The 14,671-nt window shown below is 49.6% G+C and overlaps 1 protein-coding gene across 10 annotated transcripts in view; it reads right to left on the reverse strand.

Moving 5' to 3' along the window:
* Positions 1-14,671, reverse strand: part of LOC125721479 (rabphilin-3A-like) — a 32,915-nt gene that overhangs the window by 13,805 nt on the left and 4,439 nt on the right. For 3 of the 10 annotated variants that reach the window (XM_048997459.1, XM_048997425.1, XM_048997464.1), the window contains exons 2-4: positions 1,531-1,621; positions 1,173-1,184; positions 223-348 (exon numbers count right to left, since the gene is read on the reverse strand). In XM_048997459.1, coding sequence (XP_048853416.1) covers positions 223-348; positions 1,173-1,184; positions 1,531-1,604 — 212 coding nt within the window. In that variant the 5' untranslated portion in view covers positions 1,605-1,621. Of the gene's footprint in view, positions 1-222; positions 349-1,172; positions 1,185-1,530; positions 1,622-4,603; positions 4,728-12,641; positions 12,705-13,730; positions 13,882-14,671 lie in introns of all 10 variants that reach the window. The other 7 variants (XM_048997442.1, XM_048997450.1, XM_048997461.1 and 4 more) reach the window with 5 other exon arrangements.

The raw sequence follows: 14,671 nt of genomic DNA on the forward strand, positions 1-14,671 counted from the left end.
GTATGCAAAGGCAATGAAAAAATATTTAATGTTGGACAAATAATGTAGGAATAGTATAACCAGGCTCCAAAAATGCAATCAAATATTGCTGGGCTATTCCATCAAGCTGTCGCTGCTTTAAGCATTAAGTATTAATTGCCTTCTTCTGTGATAGTCTAATGACGCCCCAGACAGAAGTCAAACTGAGAGCGGTGAGGTCAGAGGGAGGGTCGCATCCCTCACCCGATCCTCTCCTGCTCCATGGCCTCCATCTTCTCGGCCCGAGCAATGACGCTATTGATGATCTCCTTCTCTTCATCGGTCAGGTCATGCCCGGGTGGAGGATTGGGCTGTGGCGTCCAGTCAGCCCTCCGGGAGACAGAGAAGTAGGAGGGTCAGGTGGCGGGGGGGGGGCCGAGCATTGTCACACACACACACACACACACACACACACACACACACACACACACACACACACACATACACACACATGTTTGTAAATATATCTTGGTCTTTGTGGTGACTCTCCATTCTTTTCTATAGGCAAAACTCTAATTTAATCTAATCTGATTACCCAGCCTTACCCAGCCCTAACCTTAACCATAAGTAACCAAACAAAATACAAGACATTTGACATTTTAAATTTTTTGATTGATTTCACAGATCTTTGTGGGGACCTGAAAAATTAAGTGTAACAACATCACACAATGTAATAAAAACCTAATCCATACACACACATACACACAACCAGACAGACAGATACATACGGACAAACACACGCGCACACACACACACACACACACACACACACACACACACGTTTGTAAATATATCTTGGTCTTTGTGGTGACTCTCCATACAGATACATACGGACAAACACACGCGCACACACAGACACACACATATACATATGCAGAGGCCTGGGCATGTGTGTTGGTAAGCGACGCAGCACACATGCAGCTGAAACACAGTCGGCCTGCAGAAGCCTGCATGCCGGCAGCCATGTGGTATTTCAGTCAATGCCGGACTCCCGTATTTTTTGCGCAGTTTCATCCCCCCTCCCACAGTGCTGGGGAGGGTATGGTGCATTAGCGCAAAACAGAGAGCCCCCCCTCCGTCTGTCTGTAGTATAGAGACCCTGGCAGACTGCGACAGGCACACACACACAGGCAGAGTGGCAGCCGTCTACTCACTGGTCCTTGTCACTGCAGCACGGGGGAGACCCACAGAGAAGGAGATTAGAGGCAGCCATGCTGCCATCATTAAGGCATCCTGACACCATGCTGCTGTCCTCATGTACTCTCTCGATGGCCTGGTTCCAGCACCGGCATCCCAACAATGCTAATCTCGTCAATAGGGGAATGCTCACAACGCCCTGATACTCTTAACGTCTTCATTTGTGATCTGTCACTCTTACAAACTATTTTGTAGGAGACTTACGATCCCCATATTCTAGTTGAGCTTTCCCCCCTTCCACCCGGTCATTTTTAATTTTCCTTCACGGGATTGGCTATAAAACACTCTGCAAAGCATGCTCCATTGGGCGATTACCTGGCCGGCATGCGTGACTGCCTCCCGTGGGGACCCCAGCGCTCTGAGCTCGTCCCCATCACCGCGTCCGTCATGGATGCTCTGTGGGGGTCTAGGGGAGAGGACAGCGTGTGTTGGAGAGGGAGAGAGCGGGTGGGGGAGCGTACATCTCAGATGGCTGCAGGCCTGGTCTCAGTTTTAACAGTTTTTTAAATAAAATTTTGCAAAAAGACATAACCTGAGAAAATATTGATGTACTCAGCTGGAGGATGGAAGACCAATGAATCAACAGCACATAAGAACCTTCCCAAGACCCTAAGCTCAGATAGTTAACCCAAGAATGTTTTTCAGCACACATTTTCCTGGATTTCAATATTGTTCCGTCTTTATTTATTTTCTCCAATATAGGGCTAAACGATTTATCGATTTCAAATCGAAATCGCCATTCGAAACAACGCGTTTAGCAAAGGCTGCGATTTAGGACATACATTATACAGCAGGGTTTAAAACTGTTGTGAGAATAGTTTTCCAAATTCATGCCGTGCTTCCTGTGTGACAGTCATGCTCACCAGTCAGACGTGGCCCGAGAGGACGGCTTATACGCCCACAAACGGCAAACACGTGAAACGTGAAGAAAATGCTGCATTTTCTTCTTGCCAAGATTGTTTCAGAAAGGTCCTATCATCAATAAAATCGGCGACCTCCTTTTAATCACCAAGAGTGACTTCAGTGTATCACACCTTTTGTTTTTGTTAATGGGCAATGGCATTAGCATGCCGCTAACCTATCAAAACAACAACGAGACAGTCAGTGATCCTCACAGCAGCGGAGTCTGTGACCCCCAGAAAAGCTGTAAAACCCATAATACAGTCGTGTTTATGTCATATGTTTTTGTGCTCATTGAATCAAGTATTGATTTCCATAGATTCATCTTGTGAAATTAATCTTAATCCCACAACAGTAACAAAATAAAAGCCTCGCTTTAACATAAATGATAAAAGAACATATCGCTTTAATCGCTATTACAGTTGGGTATGGGCACGTACGCTCTTATTATTTAGAAAAGACATTAAAAGGTGACGCATATAATGTTCTCTCATTTGTTTTGTATTTGTCAGAGCAACAAGGCAAAGGAATGATAAGATGCATTGTACTTCTCATTTCAAATAAAATGCAGGGTTTTTGCCAACTTTGGTCAGCTGCCTGGGGATATTCCACGAAGCAGGTTTAAGGGAAAGTCCCCCCCCCCAGAGTGAGGCTTTCTGTTTGAGACGAGTCTGCACATACATTTACATGTATGTAAGAGTTTTATTACCATGTCAATAGTCTGTAGGGTTTGCAAACTGCCGTAAGGTTTTTTATGCAGCTAATTCATAATGGAATAATTTAGATTTAGGATTTCTTGCGTGTGAGTCTGAAAGCGTGTTACCCAAACCCGTGGGAGTCTGAACACATTTTTATGTTTTCCCTGAATTGATTTGTATAAAAAAGAACCTTATACAGTTGTTAAAAAATGGAAACTTCGACCAACATGAAATCACCAATAAACTGCGTCTATTTATTTGACATTTTATGAAATGCATACTACGTTTGAAATTTTTCCAGCTTTACGATTTTGGAACAGCCACTCTTGAACATTGTGGTTTTTGGTTGAGCGTGTTTAACACTAATAACACACTGGCACAAACAAAAAGGCTGCATACACCAAAGTAGTTCTTGCTTGTTCACTGGCGTGGGAAAAGGCGGTTCTAGTGTTATTAGGGGCCAAGCTGTTTGCTGCAGGATTGTTTTTCTTTTTGCTGCAATTGTTTTCATTATTACTTTATTTATCCTTAACACATCACATCTTTAAATTCTCATCCTTGCATTAAAATATAGACCAGTTAATATTTTGATGGCATCTCAGGTGGAAATGCTGCGTCATATGTTTGACATTTATTACACACTTAATATTGAACTGAGGCTTGACGTATAAAAAATTATGTCGTAAATGAAATCGCGAACAGAAAAATCGCGATTAGATATTTTCCCCAAACCGTTCAGCCCTAGTCCAATACAAGGTGCACTGTGATGGTCTAACAGTACTGGAGATACAGTAGGAAGAAGAATACATGTATGGATTCAAGTAGCATCCTTTACAAACATTAAGTAGAGTACCAGGGGGAAATGGAGGCACATACCTACCAGTATGACTGCATCCAAGTGCCATGAAGGGTAAACCGATTTTAAAATGCAAAAAAGAGAGAATAAAATACCCACAATGCCTCTGAATGTTTTCCTTCTCTTGGCAAATGGAGTCTTAAGGCTGATAAAAAGAACCAGCTGCTTTGCAACACCATGTGAATGTGTTTTTGGTGCTAGAATCAGTGTGTCAATTGCATTGTGTGCCCCCCCAACCCCCAGCGTTACTCAGACTATCCGCGTGGTGTGTACAGCACCACCTGCTCGGCTGCTGGCAGACACCCAGAGAGGGATGCTTATAAAGTGACAAGCTTTCTGTGACACTAGTGGCCATACTGATGAATTGAGAAGGGCTCGGAGCAGGAGATGCCCCACAGGACTGCACTAGACCTTCCCTTCCCCTTTCTATTTTTCTCTTCCTTTCCCTTTGTATCTCTTGCCCTTCCCTTTCTATCTTTCCTTTCCCTTCCCTTTGCATCTTTCCCTTCCTTTTGCTTTCCATCCCTTTCAATCCCTTCCCTTCCTATCTCTGTCCTTTCCCTTCCATTTCCCTCCCCTTCCCTTCCCGTTCCATCTTTCCTTTCCCTTCCTTACCCTTTCTATTACCTTCCCATTGCATCGCTTTCCTTTCCTTTCATTTTCTTTCCTTTCCATCCCTACCCTACCCCTCCCCCTTTCTGATGCGCCTGTAAGGCCCAGCTGGATGGTGTCTTTGCTCAGGGTGACAGCCTTAGCGAATCCTGAGGGCACGTAGAGTCCCTACCTTTCTGCCTGAGCCTTGCACTCATTCTTTTGCACCCTCATAAGCTGGGTGATTTGGGCTCTTTATCTGACAGAACAGAGCTGAATGATGTGGGAAGAGGCAGCTTTAAAAGGACATCCTGAGGCAGCGTTAGAGGGCTTCTGCATGTACCTGGGACAGGCGTGCTGTGACTAAGATGAAACTTCACGGAGGATCTGGGAATGATGTAGGAGGTGTCTCTCAGTCAAGGCAGGGAAAGCGGACTTCCACGGGTCCTCAGTGTGTGCAAGACCTCCTGGGAAAACAGGTGGAATGGGGCTCAGTGCTGTATCTGTCAGGCAGAGAGAGGACCCCCATCCGGAGACCACCTCACACCCCAAAATAATACATATCTGTCAGGCAGAGAGAGGACCCCCATCCGGAGACCACCTCACACCCCAAAATAATACATATCATCTGTCAGGCAGAGAGAGGACCCCCACCCAGAGGCCATCTCACACCCCAAAATAATACATATCATCTGTCAGGCAGAGAGAGGACCCCCACCCAGAGGCCATCTCACACCCCAAAATAATACATATCATATGTGAGGCAGAGAGAGGACCCCCACCCAGAGGCCATCTCACACCCCAAAATAATACATATCATCTGTCAGGCAGAGAGAGGACCCCCACCCGGAGATTACCTCACACCCCAAAATAATACATATCATCTGTCAGGCAGAGAGAGGACCCCCATCCGGAGACCACCTCACACCCCAAAATAATACATATCATCTGTCAGGCAGAGAGAGGACCCCCATCCAGAGGCCACCTCACACCCCAAAATAATACATATCTGTCAGGCAGAGAGAGGACCCCCATCCGGAGACCACCTCACACCCCAAAATAATACATATCTGTCAGGCAGAGAGAGGACCCCCATCCGGAGACCACCTCACACCCCAAAATAATACATATCTGTCAGGCAGAGAGAGGACCCCCATCCAGAGACCACCTCACACCCCAAAATAATACATATCTGTCAGGCAGAGAGAGGACCCCCACCCGGAGATTACCTCACACCCAAAAATAATACATATCATATGTGAGGCAGAGAGAGGACCCCCACCCAGAGGCCATCTCACACCCCAAAATAATACATATCTGTCAGGCAGAGAGAGGACCCCCACCCGGAGACCACCTCACACCCCAAAATAATACATATCTGTCAGGCAGAGAGAGGACCCCCACCCGGAGATTACCTCACACCCAAAAATAATACATATCATATGTGAGGCAGAGAGAGGACCCCCACCCAGAGGCCATCTCACACCCCAAAATAATACATATCATCTGTCAGGCAGAGAGAGGACCCCCACCCGGAGATTACCTCACACCCAAAAATAATACATATCATATGTGAGGCAGAGAGAGGACCCCCATCCGGAGACCACCTCACACCTCAAAATAATACATATCATCTGTCAGGCAGAGAGAGGACCCCCACCCAGAGACCACCTCACACCTCAAAATAATACATATCATCTGTCAGGCAGAGAGAGGACCCCCACCCGGAGATTACCTCACACCCCAAAATAATACATATCATATGTGAGGCAGAGAGAGGACCCCCATCCGGAGACCACCTCACACCTCAAAATAATACATATCATCTGTCAGGCAGAGAGAGGACCCCCATCCGGAGACCACCTCACACCCCAAAATAATACATATGTGTCAGGCAGAGAGAGGACCCCCATCCGGAGACCACCTCACACCCCAAAATAATACATATCATCTGTCAGGCAGAGAGAGGACCCCCACCCAGAGACCACCTCACACCCCAAAATAATACATATCATCTGTCAGGCAGAGAGAGGACCCCCATCCAGAGGCCACCTCACACCCCAAAATAATACATATCTGTCAGGCAGAGAGAGGACCCCCATCCGGAGACCACCTCACACCCCAAAATAATACATATCATCTGTCAGGCAGAGAGAGGACCCCCATCCAGAGGCCACCTCACACCCCAAAATAATACATATCATCTGTCAGGCAGAGAGAGGACCCCCACCCGGAGACCACCTCACACCCAAAAATAATACATATCATATGTGAGGCAGAGAGAGGACCCCCATCCGGAGATTACCTCACACCCCAAAATAATACATATCATATGTGAGGCAGAGAGAGGACCCCCATCCGGAGACCACCTCACACCCCAAAATAATACATATCATATGTGAGGCAGAGAGAGGACCCCCATCCGGAGACCACCTCACACCCCAAAATAATACATATCATCTGTCAGGCAGAGAGAGGACCCCCATCCAGAGGGCATCTCACACCCCAAAATAATACATATCTGTCAGGCAGAGAGAGGACCCCCATCCGGAGACCACCTCACACCCCAAAATAATACATATCTGTCAGGCAGAGAGAGGACCCCCATCCGGAGACCACCTCACACCCCAAAATAATACATATCTGTCAGGCAGAGAGAGGACCCCCATCCAGAGACCACCTCACACCCCAAAATAATACATATCTGTCAGGCAGAGAGAGGACCCCCACCCAGAGGCCATCTCACACCCCAAAATAATACATATCATATGTGAGGCAGAGAGAGGACCCCCACCCAGAGGCCATCTCACACCCCAAAATAATACATATCATCTGTCAGGCAGAGAGAGGACCCCCACCCGGAGATTACCTCACACCCAAAAATAATACATATCATATGTGAGGCAGAGAGAGGACCCCCATCCGGAGACCACCTCACACCTCAAAATAATACATATCATCTGTCAGGCAGAGAGAGGACCCCCACCCAAAGACCACCTCACACCTCAAAATAATACATATCATCTGTCAGGCAGAGAGAGGACCCCCACCCGGAGATTACCTCACACCCCAAAATAATACATATCATATGTGAGGCAGAGAGAGGACCCCCATCCGGAGACCACCTCACACCTCAAAATAATACATATCATCTGTCAGGCAGAGAGAGGACCCCCACCCAGAGACCACCTCACACCCCAAAATAATACATATCATCTGTCAGGCAGAGAGAGGACCCCCATCCAGAGGCCACCTCACACCCCAAAATAATACATATCTGTCAGGCAGAGAGAGGACCCCCATCCGGAGACCACCTCACACCCCAAAATAATACATATCATCTGTCAGGCAGAGAGAGGACCCCCATCCAGAGGCCACCTCACACCCCAAAATAATACATATCATCTGTCAGGCAGAGAGAGGACCCCCACCCGGAGACCACCTCACACCCAAAAATAATACATATCATATGTGAGGCAGAGAGAGGACCCCCATCCGGAGATTACCTCACACCCCAAAATAATACATATCATATGTGAGGCAGAGAGAGGACCCCCATCCGGAGACCACCTCACACCCCAAAATAATACATATCATATGTGAGGCAGAGAGAGGACCCCCATCCGGAGACCACCTCACACCCCAAAATAATACATATCATCTGTCAGGCAGAGAGAGGACCCCCATCCAGAGGCCATCTCACACCCCAAAATAATACATATCTGTCAGGCAGAGAGAGGACCCCCATCCGGAGACCACCTCACACCCCAAAATAATACATATCTGTCAGGCAGAGAGAGGACCCCCATCTGGAGACCACCTCACACCCCAAAATAATACATATCTGTCAGGCAGAGAGAGGACCCCCATCCGGAGACCACCTCACACCCCAAAATAATACATATCTGTCAGGCAGAGAGAGGACCCCCATCCGGAGACCACCTCACACCCCAAAATAATACATATCTGTCAGGCAGAGAGAGGACCCCCATCCGGAGACCACCTCACACCCCAAAATAATACATATCATCTGTCAGGCAGAGAGAGGACCCCCATCCAGAGGCCACCTCACACCCCAAAATAATACATATCTGTCAGGCAGAGAGAGGACCCCCATCCAGAGACCACCTCACACCCCAAAATAATACATATCTGTCAGGCAGAGAGAGGACCCCCATCCGGAGACCACCTCACACCCCAAAATAATACATATCTGTCAGGCAGAGAGAGGACCCCCATCCGGAGACCACCTCACACCCCAAAATAATACATATCATCTGTCAGGCAGAGAGAGGACCCCCACCCGGAGATTACCTCACACCCCAAAATAATACATATCATCTGTCAGGCAGAGAGAGGACCCCGATCCGTAGACCACCTCACACCCCAAAATAATACATATCTGTCAGGCAGAGAGAGGACCCCCATCCGGAGACCACCTCACACCCCAAAATAATACATATCATCTGTCAGGCAGAGAGAGGACCCCCACCCGGAGATTACCTCACACCTGTGCTGCAAACTGTGAAGTATGGAGAACTCAGCTGAAGAGTTACAGAGAGGGTGAGTGAGAGGTGGGGGGTGAGACAGCAAAAACAGCCAAACACTCATAACAGGGATGTCCAGTGTTTGCTGTAGTCCTCTATTCAGTCCCTAACCTCCTAATCTGGGGGGGTGCAGACAGACGCCTCACATATCAGACACACCCCTCAGTGTGAGCCACTGGCACAGTGCGGATGGACGAGGTGGCCTGAGGAAAATGCGGGGGCGGACCATGAGTTAGCCGACCACATCCACCATGCCGGTCCTGGGCTGCTCACTGCAGCATAGCATTGAAGAGAAACGACCGCGATGCCATGTAAGAGTGAGGAGTGAAGTGAGAGCAGGTTCTAATGGGCGCTAGAGAACGATCTGGATTTCATAACGGATCACTGGTTCAGGTTATAAGCAGTTCCCCTAAATCTGCTGGTGATCAACACAAATCAGTTGAATTTCTAGAAGCCTGCAGAAAACCAGCCTGATCTGCTGGGGACTTACACAAAGGTAGGAGAGGAACTGCAAACAGGAACCAGGGTACAGAGCTGGGAGAGTCAGGCTGCTGCTAGTAAAGGAAAAGCACCCCCCACCATCTCACACGGCCATTAAGAGCGATTGGGAGTAAAGGTCCAGAATGGATTGAACTGAAAATCAGAAGCAGTGCAAGCAAGCAGTTAGTCACCGTATGACTTAACCGTGTTGCCAGGACACGGAACTGGCAGAAATGAAGCAGTTACTGAGGCGCAGTGTCGACTGGCACAGACTGACAATGAAAAGAGCACAGCATGGTGTGTTATGCTGGCTCAGCGGCTTCCACTGCAGCCTCATACCCCTAAGGCTGAGGGTGCACTTGGTATGGTCTCCTACTACTAGCATGGACGTCCTACGATCTAAAAACATGCAGTTTTTGTGAATCGGCGTATCTACTTTTCCCATAGTGTATGAGCGCATGCCGGCCTGGTGCCCTGTGCTGCCTGGGACAGGCTGTCGTCTCCCTGTACCCTCATACCAGATAAGAGGCTGGGGATGACGGGCTGACAGCAGAGCTCAATCCCCTTCCATTCCTCTGGTGTTACTGTTTCTCCATAAGCCTGGCAAGAAGAGCTGAGTCAATGTGGAGATTCAACAAGGCGGGCACCAGCAGTGCAGGGCAGCCAGGAGGCTTTGTCTGCATATCATAACTGCTTGGCTCAATAAATAGCAAGAGGGGCAAACTGGGAATGCTGCTGTGATTGGCGCAGTAGTGTAGACCCCTCCCTGTCGAGCCCATGCCACCGATGCATGCTAGCTGTAGAAAGACTGCTCTGTGTACTTAAGCAGTGTTCATTTACAAGCATGATTCACATTTCATCTCCGCATGTAAAAGTTAGGATTCTGTGCTCCTGCGTTTACCTGGCATGGGGGAGGGGAGAGACTGGTCTCGGCCTTTTCGCTATTCCCCCCCCCCCCATCCCTTATTCCCAGGATTGGTTTGTTCGTTCTTGGTCCCCAGTAGCCCACAGCAACATCCTGCTCAAACATCCTGGGACTGCCTGCCTACCCTGTCCCTGTCCACAGGATTGGGGGGGGGGTCCTGGTCTTTTTCAAACCCAAAACAGCCCTGTGCCTTCACTCCTGCATCTAGCTTGTCTCCACTGACCCGGAAAAGAGCCCTAATCTCCATAATGGGCCAGTCACTCACTCACAGCACATCATGCACTTTCATATCGTAATTCTCTCTCTCCTGCTGGATATTTGCATTTTGTATTTAACTCTGATTTATAATAAAACGAGAATAAGCATAATACCTTATCTGGGGTTTCTCAGGTAGGTTTATGAGATTCCGAAATCAATGCAAATTCAGTATATTTGGCAATCAATTTGCCTTATTGCTCATTCATCCATCTCCCACATTGCGCAGTCCCTGCAGGGCGGGTGCTCCGGAGGCAGTGCTTCAGCTGGAGCGGGGGGTCGGTTGGATGCTATCTGACGTGCCCAGTGAGCGATGCATTTGCGGCTGGCTGCTTGCCCCGAGGGGACACAAACAACAGCCAGGGCTGTGAATTAGAGTCGCAGAAGGACTGATGCCAAATGGAGCCCGATTCTCCTCCCAACGCATCAGACCACAGGGGCCACATCGTTCCAAATGGCCCCGAGGTGATAAAAAGCAGGCAGCTGTAAATTAGCTATACCTCAGAAGCAGGAAGGGGGGAGGACAGCCTGCATTTTTATGCCAGAATTATCTATTATTGATTGACCATCTTTCTGGTACAAAGATGAGCTTGATGCCCATAGAAATGAGCGTGCCAAGTGTAAACAGCACGGCACCACGTGCAGCCACGACCTGGTCAGCCCTCCCATTGCGGGCCGGACCTGGTCGGCGCTCCCATTGCGGGCCGGACCTGGTCGGCTCTCCCATTGCGGGCCGGACCTGGTCGGCGCTCCCATTGCGGGCCGGACCTGGTCGGCGCTCCCATTGCGGGCCGGACCTGGTCGGCTCTCCGATTGCCGGGCCGGACCTGGTCGGCGCTCCCATTGCGGGCCGGACCTGGTCGGCGCTCCCATTGCGGGCCGGACCTGGTCGGCTCTCCCATTGCGGGCCGGACCTGGTCGGCGCTCCCATTGCGGGCCGGACCTGGTCGGCTCTCCGATTGCCGGGCCGGACCTGGTCGGCGCTCCCATTGCGGGCCGGACCTGGTCGGCTCTCCGATTGCCGGGCCGGACCTGGTCGGCTCTCCGATTGCGGGCCGGACCTGGTCGGCGCTCCCATTGCGGGCCGGACCTGGTCGGCGCTCCCATTGCGGGCCGGACCTGGACAGCGCACCCATTACAGGCCGGTCTGGTCGGGCCACGGCATTCAAAAAAATAAAAAAGCATCCGCAGTGTTCAGTGGTAAGATGCACACCCGTCGCCAAACACGAATATCTGCTGTGTCCAGACGGCTCTCTGCACTACTTTATCACGCTAAAGGCACGAAACGGAAGAGAGAAAGTGTTCCGTTTGTACATCAAGCTGTTAGCAGTGCTGCTAAGCGAAGCCAACCAGAGTCCACCTTCATAGGAGGTACAGTGCGGGGTTTTCAGAAAGGGAATACCACAGGGGTAAAGCCTGCCAACTATAACTAAAGCATCACGGTCAGGGAAGTAGGATGAATAGCATCTTTCCCTGGGAAGATGTGGGTAGCAATGGGGGGACTGTCCAGGACTACGGTCGACGGAGAGTGTGTTGGGGATTGGGGAGTGAAAGGTATCTGCCACACACACAGAGACACACACACACACACACACACACACACACACACACACACAGGCATAATGGCCACTGACATTCTCCATTAACATCACCAACACATCCCTCCACCATTCTTACCAGTGTTTCCCCTACCATTATAATAGTGGGGCGCCCCACCCCCCCCAATGGCACCTCCCACCCCCCTTGAAGGTCAAGTTAATTTTATTTAATTTTATTTTCTATATAGCAGCAGATCAGAACAGAAATCATTTATGGTTACCTTTCCTATAGAACAGGTTTATACATTGTCCTTTTATTAAACAAACTAAATAGCTTAATGATATTTATCTTATTTACATGACAGCTTGTCATTTTTGTAACTACAGGGTTGCGCATTTACAATCCTCCTCTGTTCTCTGTATTGCGCATGACGGAGCTCCGCCCCGGTGCGTGTGCACAGACACGCGGACAGAGAGCGCGTCAGGAAATATGTCGCGTCAAGCACCTGAAAAGCAGACAAAAATATCCACATCTTTTGACTGCTGTCATTAAAAGAAACACATGAACACTGTGAATCTTGTCGGTGTCCATCTGCCGCCCCACCAAGCTGTAAACCTAGGGGAAACACTGCTTACCATGTCACTGGTACATGACTGACAGCTCATCATTGACCATAGTGTTCCTTCTCTGCATGATCCCTATGAAGAAAATGCGCTCGTCAGACAAGCCTCCAAGTTTAGGCTGAGAAAGCAGGGCTCCCCCTTCTGACTCCTGGGACGGCACCCCTAACCTAATCCCTGTTTCAGCCACTGCCCTGCTCTTACCCTCAGGGCACTACGATCGCTTTAGCCAATGGAGTAACAAAGACCCCCCTCCCCCAATGCCCCTTGCTTGAGCCAATGGTGTGAGCCGGTGTCCTGTGACCTGCGATTGCCCATGAGAGCAGAAGCCGCATCCCTGCTCTGTGCTGAACCCCCCCTTAATCACTCCCGCACAGCAGCAATATGACATTAATTCTCACTCCATGGGCATGAAAGGCTTCTGCCTTAATGACCAATTAGGCGAGAACAGGAACTGTGGCAGGTCCACAAACATGATTAACTGCTGCGATGCGAATGACTGTGCTCAGGTCCCGCTGTCAGCACACCGAGGTCCAGGGGAACATGTCAGAAAGGTAAATATGCCCCCCTCCCAGGGCCAGGCACATAAGGACAGCGATGTCCGTCACATGTTGCAGAGTGGAGGCATGCTGCTAGCTCACGCTCTGTGTTTCATGGCAACAGACAGGGTGAAGAGGCAGCATGCTCCCTGCCTACATGTGGCCATTTTAGCTGCTCCTACCTGAGGACCATTTCAGACACAGGCAGAACCTGCTCTGTGATTAAAGAAAAAACCACTTTGGCCAAAATGCTAATCATTAACCTAATATCTAGAAGCTAGCTCTGGCCCAGCACAAAATCTCATTATCCTCCTGCCAACGAGTGTCTCAGAAGATCTAAGAGGAAATGGACAGCAAAGGTGAGCGAATACGACATTGAGTGGCAGGTGGTTCGACCAATGAGGGGGGACCGTAAATCAATCGGCATAGATTACTGGTGCTGGTAGATTGTGACAGCAAGCTGCTCCTCCTCCAAATGAGGCCTTCTGAATTATTCATGACTGTACTTAAAGTTCCAGCGCTTCTCACGTCCATCAAGTTCTCACAGTGCATTTCACTAATTCACCTGTTTTGGGTATGGCTATCCATAAGTGCCTATCCAGCACTGGGTCATGATGGGCCTGGAGCCTTTCCCAGGAAGCAGAAGGCAGGGACACCCTGGACAGGATGCCAGTCCATCGCAGTGGCCACTCCATCTAAACTCACCCAGCATGTTTCTGGAAAGCGAGAGGTGGGACAGGTACAGGCATGTGGAGAACACAGACACCCCACACAGAGCTGGGGGCAGGAATAGGAGGTATGGGGCTACAGTACTGCCCACTGAGCTATGTCACCGCCCTTGTGGACAAAGCAGGCGATAAAGAGAAAATGCTGGAATGCTCGGCACCGGCTAGTGGACACAGTCTCATTCTGTCATCAGAAGCGTCAGGCACGGTCCTGGACACTGCAAGAGACATGACCGATGAAAAGCGGTGAAAGTGACGAGTGACGCACGGAACGGGACGCGGTTTTTCCGGCACACAAAATTAGAAGTGGGACCATCTGCGTGGCCATCTGTCGGGAGTGAGGAGCCACCTTGCCATGCGGCGGCAGCAGGCAGGCGGGCAGGCAGGCGGCTCCCTAGGAGAACCGGAGCACGCTGCCACTGCAGGATGGACCTTCCAGAAGACTCAGTCAGTCCCGCTCAGTTAGAAAACAACTCGATTCTCCTGGGGCTAATAAGCCCTGACATCTCTCTCTCTCTGCCAATCAAGGAATGCAAAATAAGAGTAATCCTGTCACTTCCTGTCGCTTTCAGCTTTCCATACATCCAGCGAAGGATTAACAAAAAGTTACCTCGACCACAGTGAGCACTACACCCCAGGATATTATAAATCCTTCACTTTCCCCTGTGCCAGTGCACCCCCCCCCCCCCCCCCCTAAACGCTAACAGGCTGGGTGCCACAGTCAGCAGCTCTCATTCATTCAGCAATAAGCCCAAACGTGACATTCATTAAATCCCTGTGG

Source organism: Brienomyrus brachyistius, chromosome 2 (assembly GCF_023856365.1).
Source record: "Brienomyrus brachyistius isolate T26 chromosome 2, BBRACH_0.4, whole genome shotgun sequence".
NCBI classification, from domain to species: domain Eukaryota; kingdom Metazoa; phylum Chordata; class Actinopteri; order Osteoglossiformes; family Mormyridae; genus Brienomyrus; species Brienomyrus brachyistius.